Source organism: Corvus cornix, chromosome 2, assembly GCF_000738735.6.
Source record: "Corvus cornix cornix isolate S_Up_H32 chromosome 2, ASM73873v5, whole genome shotgun sequence".
In the NCBI taxonomy this organism is placed as follows: Eukaryota; Metazoa; Chordata; class Aves; order Passeriformes; family Corvidae; genus Corvus; species Corvus cornix.
The window spans coordinates 153,935,252-153,962,516 of NC_046333.1; the positions used below are offsets into that span (position 1 = coordinate 153,935,252).

At 46.4% G+C, this 27,265-nt stretch overlaps 2 protein-coding genes across 8 annotated transcripts in view; one reads left to right on the forward strand and one right to left on the reverse strand.

Moving 5' to 3' along the window:
- Positions 1–26,574, forward strand: MAPK15 (mitogen-activated protein kinase 15). Of its 6 annotated transcripts, XM_010391413.2 has the most exons (14): positions 1–116; positions 3,056–3,154; positions 3,416–3,445; positions 5,743–5,833; positions 5,994–6,124; positions 6,683–6,846; positions 7,748–7,887; positions 8,298–8,355; positions 9,118–9,255; positions 9,472–9,577; positions 9,983–10,286; positions 10,559–10,701; positions 12,171–12,398; positions 13,565–13,649. In XM_010391413.2, exons 1-13 carry the CDS (start codon positions 48–50, stop codon positions 12,375–12,377), a joined length of 1,680 nt encoding a protein of 559 aa, XP_010389715.1. In that variant the 5' UTR covers positions 1–47; the 3' UTR covers positions 12,378–12,398; positions 13,565–13,649. The 6 variants fall into 6 exon arrangements, with proteins under 6 accessions (XP_010389715.1, XP_010389722.1, XP_010389719.1 ...); XM_010391420.4 differs by lacking the exons at positions 12,171–12,398; positions 13,565–13,649 and adding an exon at positions 23,520–26,574; XM_010391417.3 differs by lacking the exon at positions 12,171–12,398 and having other exon boundaries at positions 13,565–14,620.
- FAM83H (family with sequence similarity 83 member H) overlaps positions 14,393–27,265 on the reverse strand; it is a 25,357-nt gene continuing 12,484 nt past the window's right edge. For both annotated transcript variants that reach the window (XM_039548820.1, XM_019281096.3), the window contains exons 2-5: positions 21,682–22,142; positions 20,128–20,292; positions 19,672–19,796; positions 14,393–17,279 (exon numbers count right to left, since the gene is read on the reverse strand). In XM_039548820.1, coding sequence (XP_039404754.1) covers positions 14,630–17,279; positions 19,672–19,796; positions 20,128–20,292; positions 21,682–22,128 — 3,387 coding nt within the window. In that variant the 5' untranslated portion in view covers positions 22,129–22,142 and the 3' untranslated portion in view covers positions 14,393–14,629. The remainder of the gene's footprint in view (positions 17,280–19,671; positions 19,797–20,127; positions 20,293–21,681; positions 22,143–27,265) is intronic.

A 27,265-nucleotide genomic window follows, 5' to 3' on the forward strand; every position in this document is an offset into this window, starting at 1 on the left:
CGTGGGGCAGTTTCCATGGCAGCGGGAGCCAACAGGGAGGTGCCGCCATGAGCCCGCCCGAGGTGGAGCCGCTCGTGTGCCGCAAATACGAGATCAAGAGGCGCCTGGGCAAGGGGGTGAGTGCCTGGCGGGGGGGCTGGCTTGTAGGAGCTGGGGTGATCGCGGGAGCTGGGAGGGCCCATGAGAGCTCGGGGGGCCCGTGTGGAGTTCAGGGCACTGTGAGAGCTTCAGGCGGCCCAGGGGAGCTGAGGGCGTGTTTGGGAGTTCAGGCGCCCGTGGGAACTCTGTCGCTCAGGGCCCCGTGGGAGCTCCAGGTGACCCAGGGGAACTCCGGGGGACTGTAAGAGCTCAAGAATAAATAGTAAAATGGATCTGAGTCTCAAAGTACATTCTCTTTGTGCCTGCCAAATCCTTCTACATTTACTGTAACCCCATCACTTCAGATCATGGTGCATCGTCATATTTTCTCCATAACATGTATTTTTATACATGAGCCAATGGTAATTTCTAAGATATGTCTCCTCAGACAGTCTCTAAACCCTCCCCAGTTATCTGCTTTTCTATTCTGGCAGCTCTTTGCCATCACTTAGTTGCATTGATACAAGCATTTAAGTATTTCCCTCATTATCTTCACAGAGTCAAGGAATCACTGTGGTGGAAAAGCCCTCTGAGCCTGTTGAGTCCAACCACTCCCCCAGCAATGCCAAGGCCACCACTAATCCATGTCTCCATGTGCCACACCCACACGGCTGTTAAATCCCCCCAGGGATGGGGACTCCACCCCTGCTCTGAGACTGTGCCAGGGCTGCACAGCCTTTTGCAGGAGGGTTTTTTCCAATATCCAGCCTAAACCTCCCCTGGCACAACTTGAAGCTGTTTCCCAGTTGCCAGCAGAGTAGTACTGTAGCACTTACCTAAGTGTTTGTACTTCCTCATGCATGGCAAAGGTCCTGATCCCATGCTCCAGGACTACAGATGTCACTGGGACGTCTGCCTTGGTGTCGTTACATGACTATTTAATCACTAGAATCACACATTGCAGCTTTTTTGCTTTGTGCAAGTATTTAAACATTAAATGGGCATTTCTGCGTGGGATACGATCCCGTTGTCCAAAGGTAAAGCAGCTCCTAGACTGTGGAAAGTCAAGATTCAAATCTATGCCTAAAATAAAAAAACTGGATCTGTACCACAAGTGAGACTGAGCAGTCATCATTTGCAAGTATCACAGTCATCCAGAATAGGGAAAACTCAGGGAGAAGTTCCTGTTCCCTTAACAGACAGCACAGCTTTTAATTGGAAAAAAAAAAAGGTTTAGTGTTGGATCTGACAGTGCTGTGTTAGTGGTTGGACCCAATGGTCTTGGAGGGCTTTTCCAACCTCAGCAATTCTGTGGTGCAGGGATGCTGTCACTACAGACTTTAGTAAAAAGTCTCTCTCCATCCTTCTTACCAACCCCCCTTCAGTATTGAAAGACCACAGTGAGTTCTCCTTTGAGCCTTCTCTTCTCCAGACTGAACACCCCCAGCTCTCTCAGCCTGGCTCCAGAGCAGAGGGCCTCCAGCCCTCGGAGCATCTCCATGGCCCTTCTCTGCACCTGCTCAAACTGATCTGCATCTTTCTTGTACTGAGTGCTCCAGGTGGGAATCTCACCAAAGTCAAATACAGGGGAAGAATTATCTCTCTTGACCTGCCACCCACACCATGGCTGCCAAAAACTAGGTGCCATTGGCATCTTGCCACCTGGGCACACCTGGGCTCATATTCAGCCACTGTCACCAGCACCACCAGGTCCTTTTCCAGCTTTCCAGCCACTCTGTCCCAAGCCTGACGTGTTTCATGGAGTTGTTGTGACCCAAGAGCAAGACCTGTCACTTGGCCTTGTTGACCCTTGCACCACTGGCCTCGGTGCAAGGGCCATCGATGCTGCCTTTCCAGACCCCTCTGCAGAGGTTCCTGCCCTCCTGCAGATCCATGCTCCTGGCCAGCCTGGTGTTCTCTGTGAGCTGGCTGAGGTGCCCTCAAGCCCCTTGTCCAGAGCATTGATACAGACATTGAACAGGACTGGCCCCGGTACTGAGCCTAGGGAATCCCACTGGTGTCTGGCCCCAGCTGGATGTAGCCCCATTGCCCACCATTCCCTGGGCCCTGCCATGAGCCATCAAACAGTGCACCTGTCCAGGCCAGGAGCAGCCAGGTTCTCCAGGAAAATGTTGTGGGAAACGGTGTCAGAGCTTTACTCGAGTCCAGGCAGACACATCCACAGCCTTTCCCTCAGCCACTGAGAAGGTCACACTGTCACAGAGGGAGATCAGGTTGGTCAGGCAGGACCTGCCTGTCACAACCCTGAACTGGCTGGGCCTGATGCCCAGCTTGTCCTTCTTTTGATGCATCCCAGGATATGGTTGGCTGTCTGGGTTGCTAGTGCATGTGAGCTCATTTCCAGTTTTTCATCCAGCAGCACCCCCAAGTCCTTCTCCTCAGGGCTGCTCTCCAATACATAGAGTCATGGAACCACAGGATAGTTTGGGTTGAAAGAGACCTTAAAACCCACTGAATCCCACCTCCTGCCATGGGTAGGGACACCTTACACTAGACCCGGTTGCTCTAAGCCCCCATCCAGCCTGGCCTTGGACACTTCCAGGGATGGGGCAGCCACACCTTCTTGGGGCAACCTGTGCCAGGTCTCCCCATCCTCACAGGGAAGGATTTCTTCCCAAGATCCCATCTAAACCCTGCCCTCTGGCAGTGGGAAGTCCTTCCAAATTGTGTTGTCACTCTGAGCCCTGGTCCAAAGTCCCTCTCAAGCTCTCTTGGAGCCCCTTTATGCACTGGAAGGAGCTCTAAAGTCTCCCTGCAGTCTTCTCTACTCCAGGCTGAACAGCCCCAGCTCTCTCAGTCTCCTGAGTAGAGTGGCTCCTTGCTCTAATCGCTCTCTTCCATGTAGCTTCCATCATCTCTGATTCCAGTCCCTCGTTGAATACATTCTGGTTCCACTTCAGGCCTGAGCTGCGTGCAGGTGTCAGCACACTGCTCACCTGCCTGTGTTTCTCCCCAGGCCTATGGCATTGTCTGGAAAGCAATTGACCGCAAGACAGGAGAAACAGTTGCTGTTAAAAAGATTTTTGATGCTTTCAGAAACAGAACAGATGCTCAGGTGAGAAATTATTGTCCTGATGTGTTCCGAGATGTGGTGGGATTCCATAGGTATTTTCAGGATTTTTGTCTCTGAAAGATGATAATTATGCATGTAACAATACAGTCTGCAGCTATATTGGGATAAAAACAAGCAATAAATACCAAGCTTTGTGTACCATGGCATGTACAAAGAGGAGTGGATTTAACCCTGTCACTGAAGTGCATCTCTGTTCTGCCATTCTCTTGAAGTGATAATAAACTGTTTATTCTTTATTTCTAGAGAACATTTCGAGAGATTATGTTCCTGCAGGTAACGTTCCTCCTCTTCTCTGATTTTTTATTATGTCTGATCTCTAAGTATTTTGTTCCCGTTGTTTTCCAAAATGCAGGGGTCATTGATTAGTGTTGATAACTCTAATTTCTTTTCTGCACCATCTTGGCAAAGGGCCTTTCAGCGTGAACCCACCTGAATGAAACACTCTCCATTTGGGCTTGTTTTTACTCTTTCCTGCCCTTTCCCCACTTTTAGCAATGTGTCTGCTGCAGCATCAACACATTGACTTGTACCTTCTGTCACTTCTTGCTTCTTTGTGGATAGAAACTGTTTCTCTTATGTTTTAACTGCCGTGATTGGAGGAGGGGCTGGGGTGGGAGAGGGATTTACATGCCAAAATTGTTTTCCTCCATCATGCGGTAAGCAATTTAATCACTTAAAATAATCGAACCAAAACTAAAAAGGGAAGTTCTGCAAGGAATAACTTAAGACTACTCTTGTTTTGATATAATTGACCTTATCAGTGGCATTCCAATTATCTGTCCACTCCTCCTCAGCCTTACCATGTAGAAACATCAATATTTTGGAATAATGTTGTTATAACTTGTGATTTGCTAAGGACACAAGTGAGGCAGGGCTCATAGAAGAGGTATTTCCTAAGACTGCCAAGTTTAAGTAGGAAAGAGATTATGTTTTTTTACTTTTTAGTCATTCTTGAAGCCTGAAATAGAAGCTGCAGACTTTAAAGCTAAAAATAGAAACAGTTCCTTAGAAATGAATTACCTGTTAGATCATCTCTGAAAGTGCAGAACTCTGGAGTGGATGGATGTAGGAGGAGCAGGCTTCTGAAGGAAAGAAGGAGTCACTTGGCAGTGGAGGGCAGGGAGAGCAAAGTTAATGTGCCGTTCAGCCCGTACTTCCATGACTTTTGGTGCTCAATAGACTTTAAGAATTTTAGTTTCCCCTCCTATTTTAAAACTCTTTCTTGTGGTTCAAGACTGAGGGCTCAGAAAGGAAAAGATGTGAAAAATGCTCTGTTATTCATAACTGGGTGTTTGTCTTAATTTGTTTGTCCGCGCATAATAATTGCTTTGTTCTGTCTTGAAATTTATCACAAGGCCATTTGATGGACTAGGTTATTGTTTTATATTATGTATCTCAATTATTCTAATTGAGAAGTTGCTGTAGAATCGGAGGTATGAATGATTCTCTGATGCTCTGGTCATTGCTTGCAGGTTTTGTGTTTGCTGTTCAGTGTAGTTGTAGATCTCCAGGTGCATTTTAGGCCAATTTTAGAATGTCATTTTGGTAAGTATGTTAGTAGCATTATTATTCATTAAGCAAAGATTAATAGAACTGGCCCTGACAAGGTTTTTTTCAAGGTAACATGTTTTTTTCAGTACAGATTGAAATTTTTTCATGACTTTCTGTTATCAGTTCCAGGGCAAGGCAGTGTGAGACACTGGAATTTTCCTTCTTAAATAGTACTCAAGTAACACTGTCAAGATTTAGCTGCATCTCTAGAACAATATCCCCTTTTGGGTAAAAACCTTCTTTAGATCATTTGGATGGGTATTTTGACTGTTCTCCTCACAATGAAAACAAAGCGTGTGGTGGCCTGGCTGAGTATCACTGCTTTGTGAGTGTGTTTTCACAGGTTGCTGCAGGTGAACGTGTTGTTCTGTGAACTTTCCTAGATGTTATGCATTATAAAATGTTGGTCTATTATGAAGTGTTTACTGTGTCCCTGGCTGCACAGAAGTGGGAAATAAAAGCTGTTAAAGCTGGGGATGAACTTAATGATCCCATCAGGATTGTCAGTCTGCAAAAATGTGAGGATGGACTCCACCTGCAGTGTGATAGCTGTGTTCAGGTATCTCTGGGTGCTGTCTGATCTCCATGCAGTCAGTTCCTCAACGCAGCCTGTGAGTGTCTGAGCCAGCCCTCAGATCGACATGTTCTGGTGGTGTTTGGGTTTTTAACTATAATGTTGATGGCAACTATGATCTATTTGCATGCCACAAAAATTCTGTGGTTCAGTAGGAAATGTGTGTGCATAAAGGGGGCTGGATTTCATTATAAATGGTATAGAGGGAGTTTTAGAATAAATGTCTCATTCAACAGAGATTATTTTTTTCATTAACTGACTGGTTTCCTACTATGGAACAAACTTGAATCCTTTTTTTAAGTTTATTTCAGAAGAAGCCTAATGGAGGAAACAGCATGTTAATGTTTGTTCTAGACAGTAATACAGATGGAAATAGGTTATTGTCCTTTTTATGATTCACAAGCAAAACACGTGAATTTGACAGCTGGGTCTCTTCCCTGTGCAGAAATTTGGAGAACATCCAAATATCATCAAGCTGCTCGATGTTATCCAAGCAGAGAATGACAAGGACATCTACCTCATCTTCGAGTCCATGGGTGAGACTCAGTATTGCAGCAGCCATTTAAACCCAGCCTCTCTTAGGAGTTATCCTTGTTGTCACTTTGATAGTGGTGTGATATACATGATATATATGAATGTTTGTGATACTACTGATATTTACTGATGTAAATCTATTACTGGTATAATGTATTACAGAGACAGATTTACATGCTGTGATTAAGAAGGGGAATTTGCTGAAAGACATCCACAAGTGTTACATTGTCTACCAGCTCCTGAGGGCAACTAAATTCATCCACTCAGGGAATGTTATTCACAGGGATCAGAAGGTACATTTTGGTCATGGTCTGTATCCTTCACTCCAGTTTTGTGTTGAACAATAAATAAAATCACAGACTGATTTGGGATGGAAGGGACCTTCAAAGCCCATCCGTTCCCACCTCCTGTCATGGACAGGGACACCTTCCACTATCCCAGGTTGCTCCAAGTCCAGTCCAACCTGGCCTGGAAAACTTCCAGAGATGGGGCACCCACAGCTTCTCTGGGCAGCTGGTGCCAGGGCCTTACCACCCTCACAGGGAAGAATTCCTTTGCAATATCCCATCTATCCCTGCCCTCTGTCAGTGGGAAGCCAGTCCTGCTTGTGTTGTCCTTCCAGACCCGTGTTCAAAGTTCCTCTCAAGCTCTCTTGGCACCCCTTTAGGCACTGCAAGGAGCTCTAAGGTCTCCTTTGAGCCTTTTCTCCAGGGTGAATACCCCCAGCTGTCTCAGCCTGACTCCATAGGAAAAGTATGAAGAAATATACGAGACTAGTAAAACAACCTTGATAATAATCTTCTGCTATTCAGAGAGTAAAAGGCTAATTAATTCTCCTGTGTTCAATCCAGCCTTCCAATATCCTGCTGGATGCACAGTGCTGTGTGAAGCTGTGTGACTTCGGGCTAGCCCGTTCCCTGTGCCAGCTGAGTGAGGACCAGCCCACCCCTGCACTGACTGAGTATGTGGCCACACGCTGGTACCGAGCCCCCGAGATCTTACTGGCCTCTCGCAAGTGAGTGAAGGGATGGGAGCCTGGGACTTCACCACTTGCAAATTTTTTTGTCTAAAAGTCTTCAGTTTTTTAATTTTCAGTGTCATGTCACCAGTCTGTTTGCTCAATACACAGTTAAACTTCTGTGACATAAAAACCTCTCATGAACATGTACATGGCCTTCTTGTGCCCTTAGACTGTGAGTGTATGTACATGAGCAGTTCATCTGTTTGTCACCCTTTCTCCCACCAGACTTACTTCTTCTCCCTTAAACCCATAATTTTATAAAATTTGCTTGAGAACTTAAGTCCTCTTTTCCAAATTGAAGCAGTGTTTTTTGATAGACCTTCATGAAATATTCCCTAATCAGATTTTGAACCAAGTACCTGTCAGTCAGGCTTATGGAAAACCAGAAAAGTAAATAAATAGATGCTGGGGTAGTATCCCGAATTTTAAATGTGGATGTTTTGCAAACTGTCCTATACCCATTGTTTGGCATTTACTTTGCTTAAAAATGTAGTTCTTAAGTAATTGTAACACTTTGTGCATACATTATGACCAAAGTCAATTGTTTCCAAAGAACATGTATCTTCATTCTTGGTCATATGAAAAGGCTATAAAACCTTGTTCTGGCATTACCTTTAATATATTACTTTGTTCTGGCATTTTCCTGTAATGTATTTCCTTTTATGGCTTCTTAGACTAGACTTTGAGTAAGATAAATCTCCTTTCTGTTTCACGCATGCCAGTCTCATGATACCCAAATGTTACTCAACTGATAGTTCAAACCTGTGAGCATTTACATCTGAGAAGTCACCAAGCATGCTCTCTAGCAAATAAATCAATGTAGGTGATGTGAATACCAGGTACAGGAAAATATTTGCTTGATTTAATCCTACCTCTGTTCTCTTCCTGTTTGTAGTTACACTAAGGGTGTAGACATGTGGAGCATTGGCTGTATTCTTGGCGAGATGCTGCTTGGAAAGCCTCTTTTTCCTGGGACATCAACAATGAATCAAATAGAGCAGATCCTGAGGGTCATCCCTGCTCCGTCCCCAGAAGGTAGGACTCTGCTGCAGGGAAAGGTGTCTAGAGAAAGGGTTAAGAGTGGAAGAAAGCAGCCTGGCTGGGTCGGGGAAGAATGTATCTCTTATTCATTCTGGCACCTTTCCAAAGAAATGAAAGTTTTCATCTTGAATGTCAGAGGAAAATAAGAAATTCAGATATCCTGGTGCTTCTGCATCTGTTGCTATGAGAGTGCAAGTTTATGAAGTGTATGATTTATAAATAGGAATTCAAAAATCAGCTTAGAAAATTTGTAAGTAAATATTCCATCCCCCTTCCATAGATCTCTGACTGAGTTTTATGAGGATAATTTCCTATGTTAATATCAAATATTTGCTTTCCTTCATAAACTGTGTAGCTCTTCTAATCCTCATCTTGGCAGTAACAGTATCTTTTTATTATTGCAGATATTTTGGCTCTGCAGTCAGAGTACAAGGCCTCAGTTATTAACCACATGAGTTCCCGGTAAGCTTGAGGTGTTCGTGTGTCTTGGATCATCTAATGTAGGACCATGGAATCATGGAACCACAGAATAGTTTGGGTGGGAGGGACCTTAAAGATCATCTCATTCTACCCCCCAACATGGACAGGGACACCTTTCACTAGACCAGGTTGCTCCAAGCCCCATCCAACCTGGCCTTCCAGGGATGGGGCAGCCACAGCTTCTCCAGGAAATCATTGCAATCCCTCACTACCCTCACAGGGAAGGATTTCTTCCCAATATCCCATCTAACCCTGCCCTCTGGCAGTGGGAAGCCCTTCCCACTTGTCCTGTCACTCCAGGCCCTTGTCCAAAGTCTCTCTCCAGCTGTCTTGGAGCCTCTTATGGCACTGGAAGGGGCGGGCTCTAAGTTGTCTCCTTAAATAGAAATTATTTAAAATATGAGTAAGATTTGGTGCTTAAAACTGATTTTTTCAAGATACTTTCGTCTTCATTATGTTCACAATTATATTTAGGATTTCAAAATGCAAAACCAGATTTTCTCTGTAAATTACAGAGAAGTATGTTTCTATGATCTCAGGTCTAGATTTGTGGGATAATGGGGCTGGAAAGTGATGAACTTTAAGGTCCCTTCCCAGCCAAACCATTCTAGGATTCAGTGATTATGACACACACTTTGTGAGTGAACTCGTGTCTGTTGTCACCTTGACCCCAGAACTGTCATTCCTGCCTTCACTTGGGAATTAAGACACTGAGAGCTCGTATCATTGTTTTCTGACTTCTAGGCAGCGAGTAGCATTTGAGGAGATTTTCCCATCCTCTACTCCATTGCCTGCCTTGGATCTGCTGAAGAAACTTCTGGTATTTAACCCTGACAAACGGCTCACAGCAGAGGAGGCTCTGCGGCATCCTTATGTGAACAGGTGAGAGTGACACCGGTATGGAGCTTCCCCAATGTCTTCTGAGACATTACAAACCTGCTCTTGTCAAAAATTTTCTTTAAATGCGTTACAGAAAAAATGGCAAAGCTAATTCTTTTTCTCCAACTCTATTTACGTGAGATTGTTTAACTATCCTGTTTAAATTTTAATAATCTGTTTCCAGTCATTGAATTACATGATGTGTTCTCATTTCCTCAGATTCCACTGTCCTTCTAGGGAGCCCTCTTTGGATTTTGATGTGATCCTTCCTTTGGGTGATGATGTCCAGCTGTCTGTGGCAGAATATCGAAATAAATTATATGAGGTACTTTCATCCTATTTTCCCAAATCCTAATCCTCCAGGTAACCTGCCATTCTTGCGCACACTTAACGAATTCTGTCATTGTCTTGTCTTTGTGTTCTCCTGGGCTTTTGATACCTGCTGGCCCAGTTACACCTTGGTGTTTGATTGGCCAGTTCCATACTGTCGTAATCTTTGAGAGACCTTTACATGTTAAATTCCCACATGGCAAAGAAAAATCTCTGAAGCATGATGTCTGAGAAAGACAGAATGGTTTGGGTTGGAAGGGACTTTAAAGATCATCTATTATACTTGTTACTTACCCTGTAAAATAAACTGCAGATATTTTTAAGTATTCCTCTTTGTTTTGATGTTTTATTTTTCGGCTGTATTGCTGCATTAAGTCTAACCTGCTTTTCTGTTCTGCAGATGATCCTTGAAAAGAAGTCAAAGAGCCTTCCAAAGGAGCAAGGGCAGAGAGAAAACATTCAGCTGAGCCAGTCTGAATCCAGCACACTTCTCTCAGGTTTCAGCTCAGTGGCTGTATCTACCAGGAAAGGCCAGCAAGAACCAACACCCCCTCTTCTAAACCCTTCACATGTGCACACTGGAGCCACAGCTGGGGTCCAGCCAATAGGATCCAGCCAGAGCAAGGATTTGGCCAGAACTGTGTGTCAGAGGTCACAGACTAGTGTGATGATGTACAACCCCATCACACACACCACTGTGCAGAGTAGGTACCACCCTCCTACACCGGGAGGTATAATGCCCCTTGGGGTATTGTTGTGGGGAAGAGAGAACGAGTGGTGTAAAAGAAATAAGGGAATTTGCAAACTGATGCAAGTTTGAATTTGGTAAAATGAGGGGGTGAAAGTGTGGGAGGGAAATGACATGAGAACAAAACATTGTTGAATGAGTGTTGAGTATGGGACTGCTCCTGCCTCAGTCAATGTGTTCTGTGTTCTTCCAATTTTCCTACTTTCTCTCATGTTTTTCCTTCTGCAGGAAATGCAAATCCTGGTGCTGGGATCAGGAACTGTTCTGCACCACCTCAACAGTCCAGAATCCCCAACAATGGGAAACTAGGGAGACAAATCACACAGCCAAACACTCGGCTCTCTCCTACCAGTGTGCAGAGCCTTTACAATGTGAGTAGCTTAACTTCTAACCCTTACTTGTGGTAACCTGCGTCACAGCAACTCCCTGTAGTGCTCCAGGCCGAGTGGCTGGAACGCTGGAAAAGGTCACCTACTGGTGCTGATGATAGCAGCTGAACATGAGCCTAGGTGTGCCCAGGTGGGCAAGAGGCCAGTGGCGCCTGGCTTGTACCAGCCACGGTATGGTCAGATGCCCAGGGCAGTACCTGTCCCCTATGCTGGTCCCTCAGCTGGACACTGCTGAGGGACCTCCAATCCTGGGGACAAGTTTGGGCTCCTCACAAGAAAGGAGGGGCCACATTGTGGGGGCTGGAGTGTGTCCAGAGAAGGGAACAGAGCTGGGGGAGGGTCTGGAGCAGCAGCAGTAGCTGTAGAGGAAAGGAGGCTCAGGTGGGACCTTCTCACTCTCTGCAACTCCCTGACAGGAGGGTGCAGCCAGGTGGGGGTCGGGCTCTGCAAGTGACAGGATAAGAGGAAATGGCCTCAAGTGGTTCCAGGGGAGGTTTAGGTTGGATATTGGAAAAAACCCACCTGCAAAGGGCTGTCCAGCCCTGGCACAGACTGTCTCAGGGCAGGCGTGGAGTCCCCATCCCTGGGGAGATTTAACAGCTGTGTGGATACGGCACATGTGGAGACATGGATTAGTGGTAGCCTTGGCATTGCTGGGGGAGCAGTTGGATCCAGTGGCCTCAGAGGGCTTTCCCAGCCTCAGTGATTCTGTGATTTCATGTTTCTGCATTTCTAATGAATTGCTGTTGCTGAGCCGTGAAGGTGTCAGTCCTGTCCTCTCTGCTCCTCCCTCTTCCCTTCTTGGCCATGCTTCCTTGCAAAAGTCCTTACTCTCACTGCGTTCTTTAATGACCTCTTGCTCCTGCCTTTTTTTCTTCCTGAGCTGGCTGTCTGCTGCCTGGTGACTGCTGGCACCTGCAGAAGTGATGGGAGGAAGCTTATGACAGAAGAAGAGTACGGAAGGAGGAACCACAGATTCATAGAATCACAGAATCACAGACTGCTTGGGTTGGAAGCGACCTAAAAACTCATCTCATTCCACCCCTGTGCCATGGTCAGGGACACCTTCCACTAGCCCAGGTTGTCAGAAACTTTCAAGTATGTCCAGTAGCACACTTGCAACCCACCTTTCAGCCCCTCTGATTTGGAATCCCTTCCAAAATGTTTTGAGAGTGAGAGAAGCCATTTATTCCCCAAGATGGGATTGTGGAGCTTGCTGCACATGCAGGTGTACACATGACCAATGCATTTGGAAGAATCTTTAGGGAATTGTGACCAACTTTCTGTGACAGGAAGAGGAGAAGAGGGAGAAGATCAGCCTACAAATGCCCTGAGTTTGTGTTTGTTTTTTGAGAGGATAATGCTGACCAAAGCCCAATCTGTGTCCTATTTGCATTCCAGAAAGCTGATTCCAGGTTATTAACTTTCCTTGGCTTTTCTTTCTCACACAGAATCCCAGAAACTCTCAGTGTAACAGCAAAGATGTTCGTCCCCTTGTAAAGCCCAGTAAAAAGATGTTTCAGATCACTGCAAACGTGGGAGCTGCAGGTGATCCAAGGGCATCAATGGGCAGCTACTCCCAGGCCTACGGAACCATCAGTAAATCTGCACTGCAGAGTCTTCCAATAGCAAAGGCCTCTGAAAACCCTGAGCAGTGAATGTGGAGATGTTCCAGACAGGTGAAGTACAGCTCATCCCTCAGCCCCTCACTAAACAAGGGCAGCAGGGGAGAGCAAAATATGAGGAAATGCTTTATTCACTGCATAGGACAATGTCCTCCTTTCCTCTGGACAAGCTAATAGGAAAGGGAGTCCAGCCCCTCTGCCTTCCAGTCTCAGCAGACAAGGACACCGCATGTTTGCTCTCAGACTGTGAGAACAGTGAATGCTGTCAGTTCATACTCCTTCTTTGAATTATTGCAAAAAAACACAGAAAACTGCAATATTCTGATACTTGAGTGATTTTTAGACATATTCAGGGTCCAGAGGAACCTCCTGAAGTTCAACGAGGCCAAGTGCAAAGCCAAGAAAATGCTCTGAGGGCTTGAGCCCCTCTGCTCTGGAGATAGGCTGGGAGAATTGGAGGTGTCCAGCCTGGAGGAAAGAAGGCTCTGAGAAGACCTTCTAGTGCCTGAAGGGGCTCTAGGAGAGCTGGAGAGGCACTTTGGACAAGAGCCTGGAGTGAGAGGACAAGGGGGGAAGGCTTCCCACTGACAGAGGGCAGGGTTAGATGGAATTTGGGAAGAAATCCTTCCCTGTGAGGGTGGGGAGGCCCTGGCACAGGTTGCCCAGAGAAGCTGTGGCTGCCCCATCCCTGGAAATGTTCAAGGGCAGGCTGGACAGGGCATGGAGCCACCAGGTCTAGTGGAAGGTGTCCCGGCCCCCGGCCCACAGCACGCAGGGGTTGGGACTGGGTGACCTTTAAAAGGTCCCTTCCTACCCATTCTAGGATTCGTCAGCAGTCTGCCTAAATGGTGGATATTTTTTTGAGCAGAACAGGTAACTGTTCTCTGAACACCATGAAGACCTAACTCTTCACAGATAATCTTACAGCCCTTCACTCATTTCTATGACTCTTCTGGGCTACATGAACAGAATCCATCATGGTCTGGTTTTGTTAAAATCAATTAGAAAAGCATTTGAAATAAAGGTGGGTTCTTCTACAATACTTAACAGCTTCTCTAGTGTGTAATATTGTAAGTATTTTTAAAATAAATACTTTATATTGCACCACAGAGAATCTTTGTTTTTCAAGCAGCATTTGCTGTGTTGAGAGCGAAACTGCGTATTGGTAGGGCTGTCTTCTTCAATGAATAATTGGTCATTTTTACTGTTTTTGCTTTCAGAAAGCAAAGTTTCATGAGATACTATTGCTGAGACATCGTGAAGGTGTTGCCAGTCTACAGTGGGACTACAGGAAACTTTATATTCCTGTTTCAATGCTGATTTTGGATATGTTTTCCTCATTAACTTGAAGCCCTTGTCTCTGTCTCTGAAGTTTTACTCTACCTGTGATAAATGATTGTTATTCCCTCCCAAGCTCTGTCAGCTGCTCATGCTGGTCCAGACCTGTTCCCTCATGAACTGGAAGGTGAAGAGAGAGTGACTTCCACTGTCAAGGAAGTCACTACTTGGCCAAGGCAGGATTTTATTTTAGATGCTTATTTAAACTCAGACTCACCTGAAAAGGCATCCTAAAACCAAGCCCTTCTCCATCAATAGTACCTCAGCAGCTTCTTTTGGCTCAGCCCCTAAAGCAAGTAATTCCCTATACACAAAGGAACAAACCACAAGCAAACCAGACCCTGCAGGCTCAGGAACTGGTAAATAGAAAAGCTGGGCCTGTGCTGCTGGAGATCAGAACCACAGATTAGGTCAAAACATTGGTTACAACTGTTTTTTTGTCTGTAAACCTTCAAAAAGGTACCTCCTGTGTCTGATTCATTGTGAGATACAGAAAAAGAGTAACTTTACCTGAGAAACCACTGGGCTTTAAATACTTTTTCCAGTTAATACTTGTGTGTATGTGTGTCTGTATGTATTTATCTTTTCTGGCCCAAACTCAAGTATTGCATTTTCTATTTTTAATTCTTTTCCGAAATTGGAATAGTTTTGTCTGCTGAAAATATTCCTTGGGTTTAACAGAGACTTGTTTTTAAAAAAAGAGACTTCTGTGCTTTAAGCATGTTGGCATTTTAATTATTTTATTTGGAACATACTGTGATAAGGTTGTTTGATACCACCTGACTTTACTGAGCAAACTGTGCCATGGGAGGCTCATGCTGGATACATTTCTGTTCACTAATCAAGAAGAGCCTTGCCATTGGGGTTTGTAGCCGTCATAGACAAGTTTCTTCCTTGTTTCCCTGTGACAGTCAGTGATTAAATGGAATTAAATAGGATTTCTAGAATCATTTTTTGGTCTTGAAGGTCCCCAGGATTTTGGGCATGAATTTTCCCATTTTCTTGTCTTTGGCATCTGTGTCATATTCCTCTTCACTCGGACTTGTGTGTTCGTCCTTCTTGCAGAACACCTCGAACCTGCTGTAGACTCGCTTCTCCTTCCGCATGTTCTCCATTTTTTTCAGGAGGGTGTCTCTATCCTCCGATGGCTGCCGCTGGAGGTTCCGTTTCTGGCTCCCAAAGCTCTCAGACCTGTGGATGTTGCAGCTTTTCTCCTTTTCCCCTTTTCTTTCCAAGCTTGTGGTTGACCTGGAGAGGTCAGGGTTGCTGGTGGATGGCAGCTGCTTGGCCAGCTCAGCTCTGTTCTTCTGGCTATTGGCAGAGATCTGCTCCAGGATCACCTTGGTGTCATCACGCAAGTTGCTGCTGTACAGGATGTTGGCTGTGGAGGAAGGGAACCTCCCTTGTGTTGTCTGGCTGCTCTTGGGGGGGAGTGGTGCTGTGAATTTGTGGGATTTTTCTTCCTCCATCGCTTCCTGGCAGTCCCCTATGGACGATCGTTTGAGCACCACTGCCTGCTTGTCACACTTCCCGCTCTCAGAAGCAGGTTCCTCCTCCAATTTCTTTTCACCTTTTGGGTTCAAAAGCTGCTTCAGCCGTAGTGACCCTTTTCTTAAAAACTCCATGGGATTTTGATCTTGTTTTGAACAGTCTTCCTCAGATTTGTTGAGAGAACTGTCAGACCCTTGACTTCTAGACAGGCTTTCTACAACTGAGGATGTAGTACTTGTCCTAACCTGTGGTTTCTTCATTTCTGTGTTGACTAATTTTGGAGTGTCTTCTCTGAAGGTCACTCTGTCCTTCTTCTCTGGAAGAGCCAATTTCTGAGTGTCTCCTACAAATATCAGGCTCTCTTTCTCTGGAAGAGCAGGTTTGTTCTCAATGGGGTAAAACCGGGATGACAGCTTGTCCACCTTAGTGCCAAGATGTGCCAGGGGATCTTTACTCAACGCGTCCCCAAGCTGGGGGGTGGATGAGGCCATTCCAAATGCTCTGTCCAACTCTCCATGCATTTTGTAAGTACTGCAGGAGTCTTTGGAGTCCAGCACCCTGCTCTCCAGAATCTTATACTGCACAGATTTGGTACATTTCTTCTCCGTATTCTGTGATTCCTCCTGTAGGTAACCTGAAACAGCTTTGGTGTGGGTGACTGTGCCCCGTTCCGTGTCCTTGCCCACAGCTTTGTACTTCTCCAGCAGCTCAGCCACTTTGGAGGAGGCAGCCGTCTTGATGGTTTCATTGTCCTTTGTTAACTCACTGGACATTTGCTCTTTTTGGATCATCTGCACCTTTTCTATTGTGGTGTTGGGCTGATCTAATTTGGCAGCACTGAAAATCAGAGAGGACCTGAGCCTGGAGCTCCTCTGGATCAAGGGATTTATCCTGGACCTGAAAGCATCTGGTTTCATTATTGAGGTTTCTTCACCTGCTCTATCAGGATCTGAAGATTCTTTAGCACTGTCAATTCCCAGTGGCTTGCTATTGAAAGGCATGGGGGATTTGAAGGCTGGGACGAGGTCAGTGGGGTGCTTTGTGAGGGGATCCCCAAGAGCATCGTTATATGCCTCGGACTCCATCGGCATCGGGAGCCCTTCATCTGGTTCAGACTGGTACGCACTGAGGTACGAAGAAATCCTCCAGTTCCGTAACCCTGTTCTGTTTTCCTGTGTGTTCTTGTCGTCATCCTGGTCTTCATCCTTGTCCTGTAGGAACAGGCGCTGCTCCAGGCTCTGCTTCTGCGTGGGAGAAGTCTGGCAAATGAATTTCTGTCCTATATTCTGCCTCCGTAACATCATTCCCATTGGGCCATTGCCCGCAGGGTTCAGCTGGTCAGAGCCGTGTCTCACCTCCCTGGAAGAATTTGAGGGTACGTAATCCAGCCGTAAGGGGAAACCCTCCTGTGGGAAACTGGGTTCCAGTTCAGGGTATCGGGGTCCCTCTCCATAGTCTTCCAGTTCATTGAATCCTGGCCTCCCCCCTCGAATCCTCTCAAAGAATCCCTGAGGTCTGCCAGAAAGATGGGGATGTTCAAACTGGTACTGGTAGAACTGGTCCTTCTGGAAATGACTGGATTGGATTTTGAACTCGTCCATGTTGTTCATGAACATCTGCCGGGTGTACTGCTTGGCAGAAGCAAAATTTTCAAACGTTCCTTCTGCAAAACTGTGTCTCTTAAAAGCATCCAACTCCAGCTGCTTGGAACGGAGGAAACCCCTGACTGGATCCATCTGGGAATTCTCCATTTCCACCTTTTTATACATCCGCATGGCTGAGCCCTCCACAGTGTGCCGCAGCATGTCATCTCGTCGAAAATTGGAGAGGAAGTACCTGTCCGGATCCACTCTGTCCATGAAGGAGGGGAAGAGACTGTCATCCCTCTGGAACATCAGGGGGCCTTTTTTGGGAAAGAAAGGCATGTTATTGCCAAAGGGAGCCATGGCGAACGTGTTCTCTGCCTTTGCCAAAACGTTGGCCGGAGGAACGAGAGGTTCTGACTGTGCAAACAAAATGCGGAATTCTTCATCAAAGCTGGCCACCAGCTCGCCCTGGAAGATGTGCGCAATGCTCCTGTGAATCTTCTCAAAGGACCACATGAAGCTACAGAGAGAACAGAAGTGATGGAGGGTATTACCATCGAGTAACTCAGCTGTACCTATTTTCATTATTAAAGCATTTGCTCACCTGAAGCAAATTCTAAATTTTCTGCTCAGGCAGAAATAGGGGAAAATAACGGCAGAAAAGTCCCCTGCAGGTACTTGTTACACATGACTGTTCCCAAACCTCACAGTTACAGATTGATTTGGGATCACATCTTTGCAGAGAATTTTACACGGCAATAAATGATTTCTGTTCTAAAAAGCCAGTCAGATGTGTCCCCCAGAGTGCGAGCTGATGATAATCCTTATGTGAAGTAGATGTTCCTGTCTTTAACACTGTCAGTAACGACCTGGACACCAGTCAGTGTGTACCCTCAGCACCTGGCAGGTGAAACCAGTCCCAGGACCCCAAAGACTGGGGAGATGTGCTGACAGGAACCTCTGAAAAGACAAATTCAGGATCTCAATCCTGGGGTGACACAATCTACAACCTTTTCACCCACACAGTTTGAAGGGAACTGAACAGAAGGAGCTGAGCTGGAAATGAGGGAGGAAGATGTTCAGTGTTATGGAGTTCATCTTCCCAAGTCAAGTTCTGCTTTTTTTCCCCCATCTGCTGACCGACGGGAAGCAGGGAAGGGACCCCTTATTTTGCCTTGCCTGTGTGTGCAGGTTTGCTGTAGCTGTTAAACTGTATCACAACCCAGGAGTGTTCTCACCTTTAAGATTCTCTATTACATTCTGCTGGGAATCATGAGGGACACCTTTGTAAGGCTTGGCTGCCTGCTGGGGTTAACCAAAACCCTTAGAATTACTGTCTTTTTTTTTCCCCCCACGGATTTTTTAATTCTTTATGTGAAGGAAGCCTGGTTTGGGGTTGCCTGGGCTGAAGGACTTCTTTAGATGGTGTATCTACCGCTACTGCAAAATGGAGTACTTTTCCTGAAAAATTGCTGCTCAGTGTCCTTCAGTGAACAAAATTTTTGTCCCTGATATCCATGTGGAAGTGCCAGAATGCGGCTTTACCAACTCACCAGCCTGTCCCTCAGAATCCCACACTGGTTTGGGTTGGAAGGGACCATCACATCTTTTTTCACTCCCCTGCCATGGGCAGGGACATCTTCCACTAGCCCAGGTTTCTCCAAGCCTTGTCAAACCTAATCTTGAACACTTCCACAACTTCCCACTTCAGAAATGATACAGTATTTGAAAGTCCAAACCACATGAGAGCATGTCAGAAGTAGTCCTGAACAATTAACTTGATCTTCTCGTAAACCAAAAATGATCCAATCAGAACAGTTGTTTGGTACAGCATCAAGTGTGAATAATTCTTTCCAAACATCAGGAAAAAAAACCCAAGGTGGAATCTTATTATCAAGGAATGTGCACTTTAGTCAGATTCTTGTAACTTTTTTCTTCATAAAATTCATTTAAAAATACCCTTTATTCTATTTGCTTATCTTCCACCATGAGAAGTAACTCATGGTAGGCTTTGAGCAACCTGGTCTAGTAGAAAGTCTCCTTGCCTTCTACTACACAACAGCACGGGGAGAAACCATATTAAGCTTTAGGGTCTGTCCAACCCAAACCATTCTGTGATTTTATGATTACATTCTTAGAGCATGGCAGGTGTTTATCCCATCACCCTTTTAATAGGTGAAGGAGAAATTCTTCTACAGGAACTCACTAAAAACATTTATTCTGCCAAAAATGAACACCTTAGCTAGTAAGATTGTTATTCCCAAAAGGATGGTTAATGGCTGATCTCAGTCCTAACTAAAACCACCCACCACTAAAACCATCCATCTCTCTGTTGCCCAGAGAAGCTATGGCTGCCCCATTCCTGGAAGTGTCCAAGGCCAGGTTGGATGGGGCTTGGAGCAGCCTGGTCTAGTGGAAGGTGTCCCTGCCCGTGGCAGTGGAGTGAGACTGGGTGGGCTTTAAGGTCCCTTCAACCCAGTTCTAGAATTCCATGAAATGACATATTGGGAAGAAATCCTTCCCTGTGAGCACGGTGAGGCTCTGGCACAGGTTGCCCAGAGAAAACTGTGGCTGCCCCATCCCTGGAAATGTTCAAGGCCAGGTTGGACGGGCTTGGAGCAACGTGGTCTAGTGGAAGGTGTCCCTGCCCATGTGGGGCTGTGGGGGTGGAACAAGCTGAGCTTTAAGTCCCTTCCCACACAAACCATTCTGTGATTTGATGATTCTATGAGTGGAGGTCAAAGTTCATTTGGTCCAGACTAAGATGCAAATCTTACACTCCTTATGCTATGGCAGATTGTCCCTAGAATGGATCAGATGGGAGCTGAGCACCTTTGCAGCCAGCCCCTTGCACAAAGCACCTGAGCATCTCTGTCTCCAAACTGGACAGGTACCACGGCAGGGCTCCTCACCTGTAGTTGCCACTCAGCACCACCATGCAGTCCACTAGCAAGAACTTCTCCTTCAGGTGCCCTTTGAAGGACATCCCTGTGCGGCAGTAGTAGGTTGGGCCAGACACCGTCCTCACCCTCAGGAACTGCAAACCAGAAAGGCACTGACTCAGATGGGACCCTCATTCCCTCCCCTGCCCCTCCTTCCCTGTCTCCTTTTAACCTCCATCCTGCCACCGGGATTATCCTCCAGCTCCAGTGATTCTGCCTGCAGACACAGCGGTGTACAAACCCCTTTCTCAGTGTGTCTTCAGCCTTCACCCCATGTCGTGCCAGATCTCATTTTCTTCACATTGATCTTTCACCAACCTATGGCCCATTCTCCCCTTTCTCAGGTGTTTCCTGCCATACTAGCCCTCTGTGTCCCAGGAGACATCCCCCTTAGGACACAATCAGGTAGGGCAGGTCTTTGCTCACCTCCACGTAGTTCAGGTTGACTCTGCACTTGGCAGCTGTATCGAGGAAAAGCTGGGAGTTCATTTCATCCAGCAGGATGTAGACAGGCACTCGGCGAGAAGCAGCATCCAGCACCTCAAACAGTAGATCCACATCCGTGAAAATGTCCATCACAATGGCCACCACCTGGAGACAGGATGCAGAGACACGTCAGCCACCTGTGCTGGCTCATGCCCTGACCAACCATGTTTCCCAGCTTCTCACACCCCAAAGCTGCACTGTCCCCATCTCGGCTTCCTTTTGAAACTGGAACTTTCATTCCAACTTCCTTTTGGAACAGGAAACATCCCAATTAAAGGTTCCATTAAGCACTGTGGGCCCCGAACACAGTGAGTTTCTGTCCAGGAAGGTGCATGTTCTGTGTATGCAGGTGAGGGGAAACCTCCCCGGCTGTTCCCCGACTCATCAATCCAATGATTCCATGAATTTTTTGGCCATGTAATGACACTAGATGGTGTATGGAGCTGCTCCCCCCACTCCAGCATCCACATGCCATTTTTAGGTAATTTCCTGGCCAACATTCAGGCAGCCACTATTCAGCTGCATCCACGTGCTGGTTATATGGGAAGCAGCTTCACAGGTCTACCTTCCTGTCCTTCCCAGTTCTGTGAGTATAAATACTTGATGGAAAAGGTGTAAGGAAGAAGGAGCCAAACTCTTCTCAGTGGTACCCAGGGAGAGGACAAGACACAAACTGAAACACAGGAAATTACAGTTCAGTTACAGAAAAGCCTCTGGGACTGTAAGGAGACCATGAACATGGGAACAGGATGTCCAGAAAGGTTTAGTCTCCACCCTTGGAGATGCTCAAGGACACAGCCTGAGTGACCCTCTCTAATCGACGTCCTCTGAGCAGGGGGGCTGGACAGGACCAGCTCCAGAGGCCCCTTCCAATCTCAACTGTTTTGGGATTCTGTGAGCTCTTGGTGTATTTTAGCATGGCCTTGGACACCGTGCCACGAGAGCAGAGCAGAGACAAGCTTTGGTGCAGTCAGTGGTGGATTTGAATCATCCTGCTCCTTTGTCAGGTTCTGGAAGCAAAGTTAAGGGAATTGGCAGAGGACCTGATGTTGCTCAGCCTGGAGAAGAGAAGGCTCCAGGGAAACCTTACAGCCCCTTCCAGGGCCTAAAGTGGCTCCAAGAGAGCTCAAGAGGGACTTTGGACAAGGGCCTGGAGTGACAACACAAGGGGGAGTGGCTTTATACTGCCAGAGGGCAGAGTTAGATGAGATATTGGGAAAAAATTGATCCCTGTGAGGGGGATAAGGCCCTGGCACAGGCTGCCCCAAGAAGGTGTGGCTGCCCTATCCCTGGAAGTGTTCAAGGCCAGGTTGGATGGGGCTTGGAGCACTCTGGTGTAGTGGAAGGTGTCCCTGCCCATGGCAAGGCAGGGAGAACTGAAGGAGCTTTAAGGTCCCTCTGACTCCAACCACTCCATTATGATTCTCTATTCTGATGCTTCTCTGGCACATGTGTGATTTTACCTCTGCTCTAGCTGGGCTCTCCCTCTCTTACCTGCTGTGCTGCTCGAATCATCCTGCGAGCCTCCTCCTTAATGCTGGGGTTGTCTGGCGGGGGTGGCTGCACCAGTGTTGTCACCTCTGTTCCCCTGAACCCAAAGACCATCGGCCAGCCCAGGTCAAGCTCAGGAACGGCAAGATCTGAGTTCATGGGCCAGTAAGTCCCGGAGGATCCGTCCATGTCATTGTCCCCCGCAGTGTCTGTGCTGCCCTCCTGGTTGGCGTACTGGGGCTTCTGGAGGTTCTGGATTATGTGATCTACCTCAGAGCCACAGAGGAAATCGGGGGCCGCTTCCTCTGCCAGGAAGCGCTGGTAACTCTCCTTGCCCTCCTCTGTGAGCACATCCAGTGCCAGGCGGTAATACTCCTTGTAGTGGGGGGGAAGGTAGTTGGGGTCGAGGGGGTTGTCCCCCTGTGAGGAGCTTTGGGACCGACGAGCCATGAGGGGAGGGAAAGCTGGAGGGAAAGAAAAAACATCCATAGGAGCGGTGTCATGACAGTGACACATCTTCCTCACAGAGCAAAGGCAAAGGGAAGAGATTAAAAGCACATGGAGCAATGCTGCAGAAAGTTCAATCCAAAGGCACGGGAGCCTAAAATCAGGCAAAGGTGTGAGTCACTTAACCATTACCTTCACAAAGTTAACTGTTTTGGGCCAAAATAAGCAACAGATCAACCAGGCAGTCCTGGGATAAGCAAGGCCCATGCATCCAACAGAATGCCCAACTTTCTCTTTTAGGCTGCTGGTTGCTAGGCTTAAATTTATCATTTGTTTTAAAGTCAAGAGCAAAGCTGTAGGTAGTTATTATCTACACTCCATAAAAATTACTTTCCAAATGCTACAAAAGTTATTTACCATGTGTAATGTGGCCCTAAACCAAAAGTGCATGCCTGAATACAAGGGCACCCTCTGGATCCTTACAAATCGGGTGTTATAGCCACCTCAGCATGTGAACAGAAGCAGGCAGTGCATGGGTGCAGGTGAGTATAGGGATGTCCTGCTGGTGTAACAGTCAGAAGGCAGAGGAGTCTTCATGAGATGAATGAAGAAATAAATAAACAAGGGATGTGATCACTTTTCCAGTCTCCTCATGCTGAGAAAAAACAGAGCTGAAGGGACTCACATGCAATATTTGATAATTGTCTATAGGGGATCAATTATTTGAGACTATAGACAAATCTGATTTTACCCCATTTTTGAGAGAAAAGCTTGTTGTACCACAACAGTAATATCTGACTGATCCACAAATTGCTCAAAGCACTTTGGCTTCAGACTCTGAACTAATGTCAATGCTGGAACATTCTTTTCCTGCACCCCACCACTGAGGTGCCAGCAGAGACTTCCTCATGATCCCCAAAAGAGTGAGTGACTCCTGCTAAGTTATGTTACTGAGTGAGTTCAGAAGGTGAGGGTTGCTGCTGTCGTTGTTGCCATCCAACACTTCTGCTTCAAAAATGGGAGGGATTGCCATGGACTGGGAGGAAGATAAAGACTTTAGACTCAGACTATCACTCTCATTAAGAACTGTAAGGATAAACAAGTTTCAAGTTCTTATTCGACCACCTGCCTAGCAGAGCAGTGCTGTGTTACTCCTGCCTCAACCTCCCACAAGCTACTCCTGCTCCAAACTGAAACTCCTGGTGGAGCTGCATGGTACAACAGGAAAAAAGGTCTTAATATAAGAATAGGAAAATCCAACAGGTCCATGTGTGATGTATTGCAACAGATAATCATCTTTATAGTCCTCATATGCAGCTGCCTTTACAGTCTGGATTGTCTGCATTTATCTTCCCACTAATTCTAATTTCTGTCTTTTTCCTCTTCAAGTACAGAGCACTCCACTATGTATCTCTGGTGGAAGGTGCCCCTGCCCATGGCAAGGGTGTGGAACAAAATGGTCTTTTTGTATCCAACTCATCCAGATATAAGCCACGATGGAACAATGATCACACAGCAAACTGCTCACAGTGCTCAGAGACAGGAGAGTGACAGTCAAAGAACCAACTGCAACGCTAGAAGGAAGAAGCATCAGAAGAACCCTGTGATACTGCTGGACAATCAAAACAGCAGCAGAAAAATACTGGTCAAGTGGTGAAACAATTTTATATTGATTAATATAATTATTTCACTACAGTTAAAAATGAAGATGGAGAAGATTGAGCTTTAAAGAAGCACCAGGTAGTACTGACTGTTATCTGGTAGGACCACAGAGAACAGCAGCACTACACAGATTCAGGAGGAACTCACAGCCAGAGTGGCCTGGGGATAGGGACGTTTTACTCCTCGCATCCCAAAAAAAGGTGGCACCTGAACTCTGACTCCTCAGCCTAGAGAAGACATCTACAAACTGTGACCAGGGCATCTCCGCTGCCAGGACAAGGACTAAACAGGCAGAAAATTAACCTGGCAGGTGGTAGGTTCAAAGGGACATCAGGAAACACCTGTGCTCACCTGGGCTGATTTGGGAGAACTCTCTCGTTGCTCTGCAGCTCCCTGACAGGAGGGTGCAGCCAGATGGGGGTCAGGCTCTGCTCCCAGGTTTTACAATCAGGAGTCACTTGAGTTCCCCATGTGTTTGTGGTGCTGAGTATATTTGTGAGTAAGCAGGAAAAAATGGTACCAGTGAAGAAGTAAATTTGATGTGAAAGCAAAGTGATCATCATGGGTTTCCCTGAGACACTGGGAGAACATGGATATGGAGCTGGAGGGTGTCCTGGTACCACTGAACACAGCAATAGTGGTGGGTTGCTGGTCTGGCAGGGATGTTCAGGGAAGCCTGCAAGGGATGTTTGGAGGGGACGTGGAAAACTCTGCACTTAATCTGGGGGGGGTGGGCAGTATTTCCTCCAAAATAGACCCGCGACTCAGAACTGTGAAATAAAAACCAGAAGTTGTGTTTATGCCACTGTAAGTGTCTGCCCCAGCTCTACACGTGTTCCATGGCTGGGAGCCACCTGGTCTAGTGGAAGAAGGAGGAACAAGATGAGCTTCCAACCCAAACCATCTTGTGCTTCCATGATTCCATTAATTGTTGGCATCCTTTAATTCCCTGGGTTGCAACAAGAACAATACCATGTTGATGAATTCTCAGTTTGCATGAAAAATGCTGGTTTATACATATAAGTGAATAAATAAATAAATACCTATACACACATACAGACACACACACACACACACATACGTACATATATATACACACACACACACACACACACAAAATTACGGATATTTCATTAATCTTCCAAAATCCTTCCCTGTCAGGTAAAGCAGAAGGGAAGAATTTACCTAGAACCCCAAAGGTTATTTATGACCTTTTGTCACTTTGGTGGGCGTGAGCTGAGTTCAGGTCAAAGAATAAATAAAATTTCTCCTGCTACAGCCCATCTCCCTGAATTCAGATGGATTCTGCACTTAGTTAATGGATTTTTAAAAATTTTGTTTTGGTCTGTTCCAGCTCCTGGGATCACCTGTCTGCAGCTGGCAGAGCCCTGAGGCACTGGGTCAGATTTGGTGTCATGAAGCTGCTGACTGCCAGGCTGGTTCTCCACTTCTGCACCAAGTCACCCACTCTTTAGAAAGCAATTCCTCTCCAAATCAGATGGAAGCAATCACATACCATTTCTGACTGATACTTGTGTGCCAGAAGGAGGTTTCTAAGACACAACTGGCTTTTAAACTCCTATCTTTTCACTTCTCTCTTAACTACTCTTGATCCATTCCGTGTGTGTCCATTATCCCAGCGCAAGGCTGGATTTGATGGAGGACCAGTTCACGTGCCTCAGGAAACAGGAGATGGATCACTCAGTGTGCCACATTGCCTTGTTATTTTTTTACTCCGGAACTGTGTATTCCATGTTTTTTGTAGGGCATTCCGTGCTTTAAGCCTTGGTTCCTTTTAACAGGAGTAAGGGAACACCATGTCAGGTTTCCCCTCAGAGGGACAGGAGAGTGGACACATCAGTTAGTTACAGAAAGTACTCTTTCTTCCCTGATGGCTGGATTCTCCTTGATCAGGGGCACCTGAAACAACCTGGAGGAGAGTGAGGGAGACCTCATTGCACTCCACAACTTCCTCCTGAGAGGAAGAGGAGGAGCAGACAGCGATCTCTTCTTTGTGGTGACCAGTGACAGGACCCAAGGGAACAGCTGGAGCTGGATCAGGGGAGGGCTAGACTGGATATAAGAAAAAGGTTCTACACCCAGAGGGTGGCTGGGCACTGGAACGGGCTCCTTGGCAGAGTTCAAAAAGCATTTGGACAACACTCTCGGGCACGTAGTGTGAGTCTTGGGGATAGTCCTGTGCAGGGCCAGGAGCTGGACTCGATGATCCCTGTGGCCCTTTCCAACTCAGTTTATTCTGTGATTCTGTGCCTCCAAGCAGGAGTTGGCTCCTTGTTTGAACTTCACCTGCAAATCTATTTCCTGCAGCTTCTTTCAGAAAAAGACAAATGTTGTATTTTTGGAATTCTGAACCATCACAACTGTCAAAGAAACTGAATCACAAACTGAAAATATCCGAAATGTAGATTTTCAGCCTGTAACTACTGATGAATAGAGAATTTTACTTACTTATATGCTTGTTTATTTTATTTAATTAGGAATTTAATTTTATTTTAATTGCTGGTCCCAGTTTACAAAATCTTCTGACACGAGTAATGAGGAATCGAGGGAAAAATGAGGATGCTAAAAAGAACAGGGTGTGGCAATTCGCTTGGGGGTCTTTATAATGGGTAACAAATATTCTTTAAAATGGGTAACAAGTTATTCTGTGTCCAGTTACAGCTCAGGCACTAAACCATCAGTGGGTACAGGAGAAGAGCTCGTGTCAACCCAGCACCCTGCAGCTGTGAGCAGATGTTTGACATGTTTGGCCAGAGGGGACCCCTGAACATCCCTCCTTCAGTTTTCATGACACTATTGAAAAACTAAGGCCCTGAAGTCCCTTAGTCCAAAAACCCTGTGGTGCACCTCCACAAGGGAACAGAAAAGCTCAAGCACATCACCAATGTCCTCCATGGCTTCAGTAGCCACAATTTTATCAGAAAAAGCTTCCCAGGAAGAGTGGGCAAGAACTTCGCTGGCACTGGACAGGAAAGGAAAGGAATCCTGCTACATCCTGCCTATATGACCTGGGAAAAAAAATCCAGCAACTGTTTTAAGCTGGGTTTTTTTGAGCAGCACACGCTGATACAGGACCTGAGACATTCTTCAGACCACTGAGCACACTGGCAACATCCCCACTGATCCTGCAGCCAAGGTCCTGGTGCTTTGAGGAAAGAAAAATTCCAGAAAGTAAATTAGGCAGCAAGGGGGGAAATCTCCTTCTTCCCATTGCCAAGCCCTTAGGTCTTGGGAAAGTCACTATAAATAAAGTGCAAACAAACCATAGCCAGGGCAGCAATTGAGGTGTTCACACAGAGGCACTCCATGTCACTTGGGATGCCCGAAGGTACCTGGCCTGGCCTCCAGCAGCTGCTGAGGAGGCTGTGAGTCTCTGCAGGGCTGGTGTCACACCTGCTGTACCTTAGATGCCCAAAGGCACCTCGACTGGCCCAAAACCCCCAAGTTTCAGAACCAG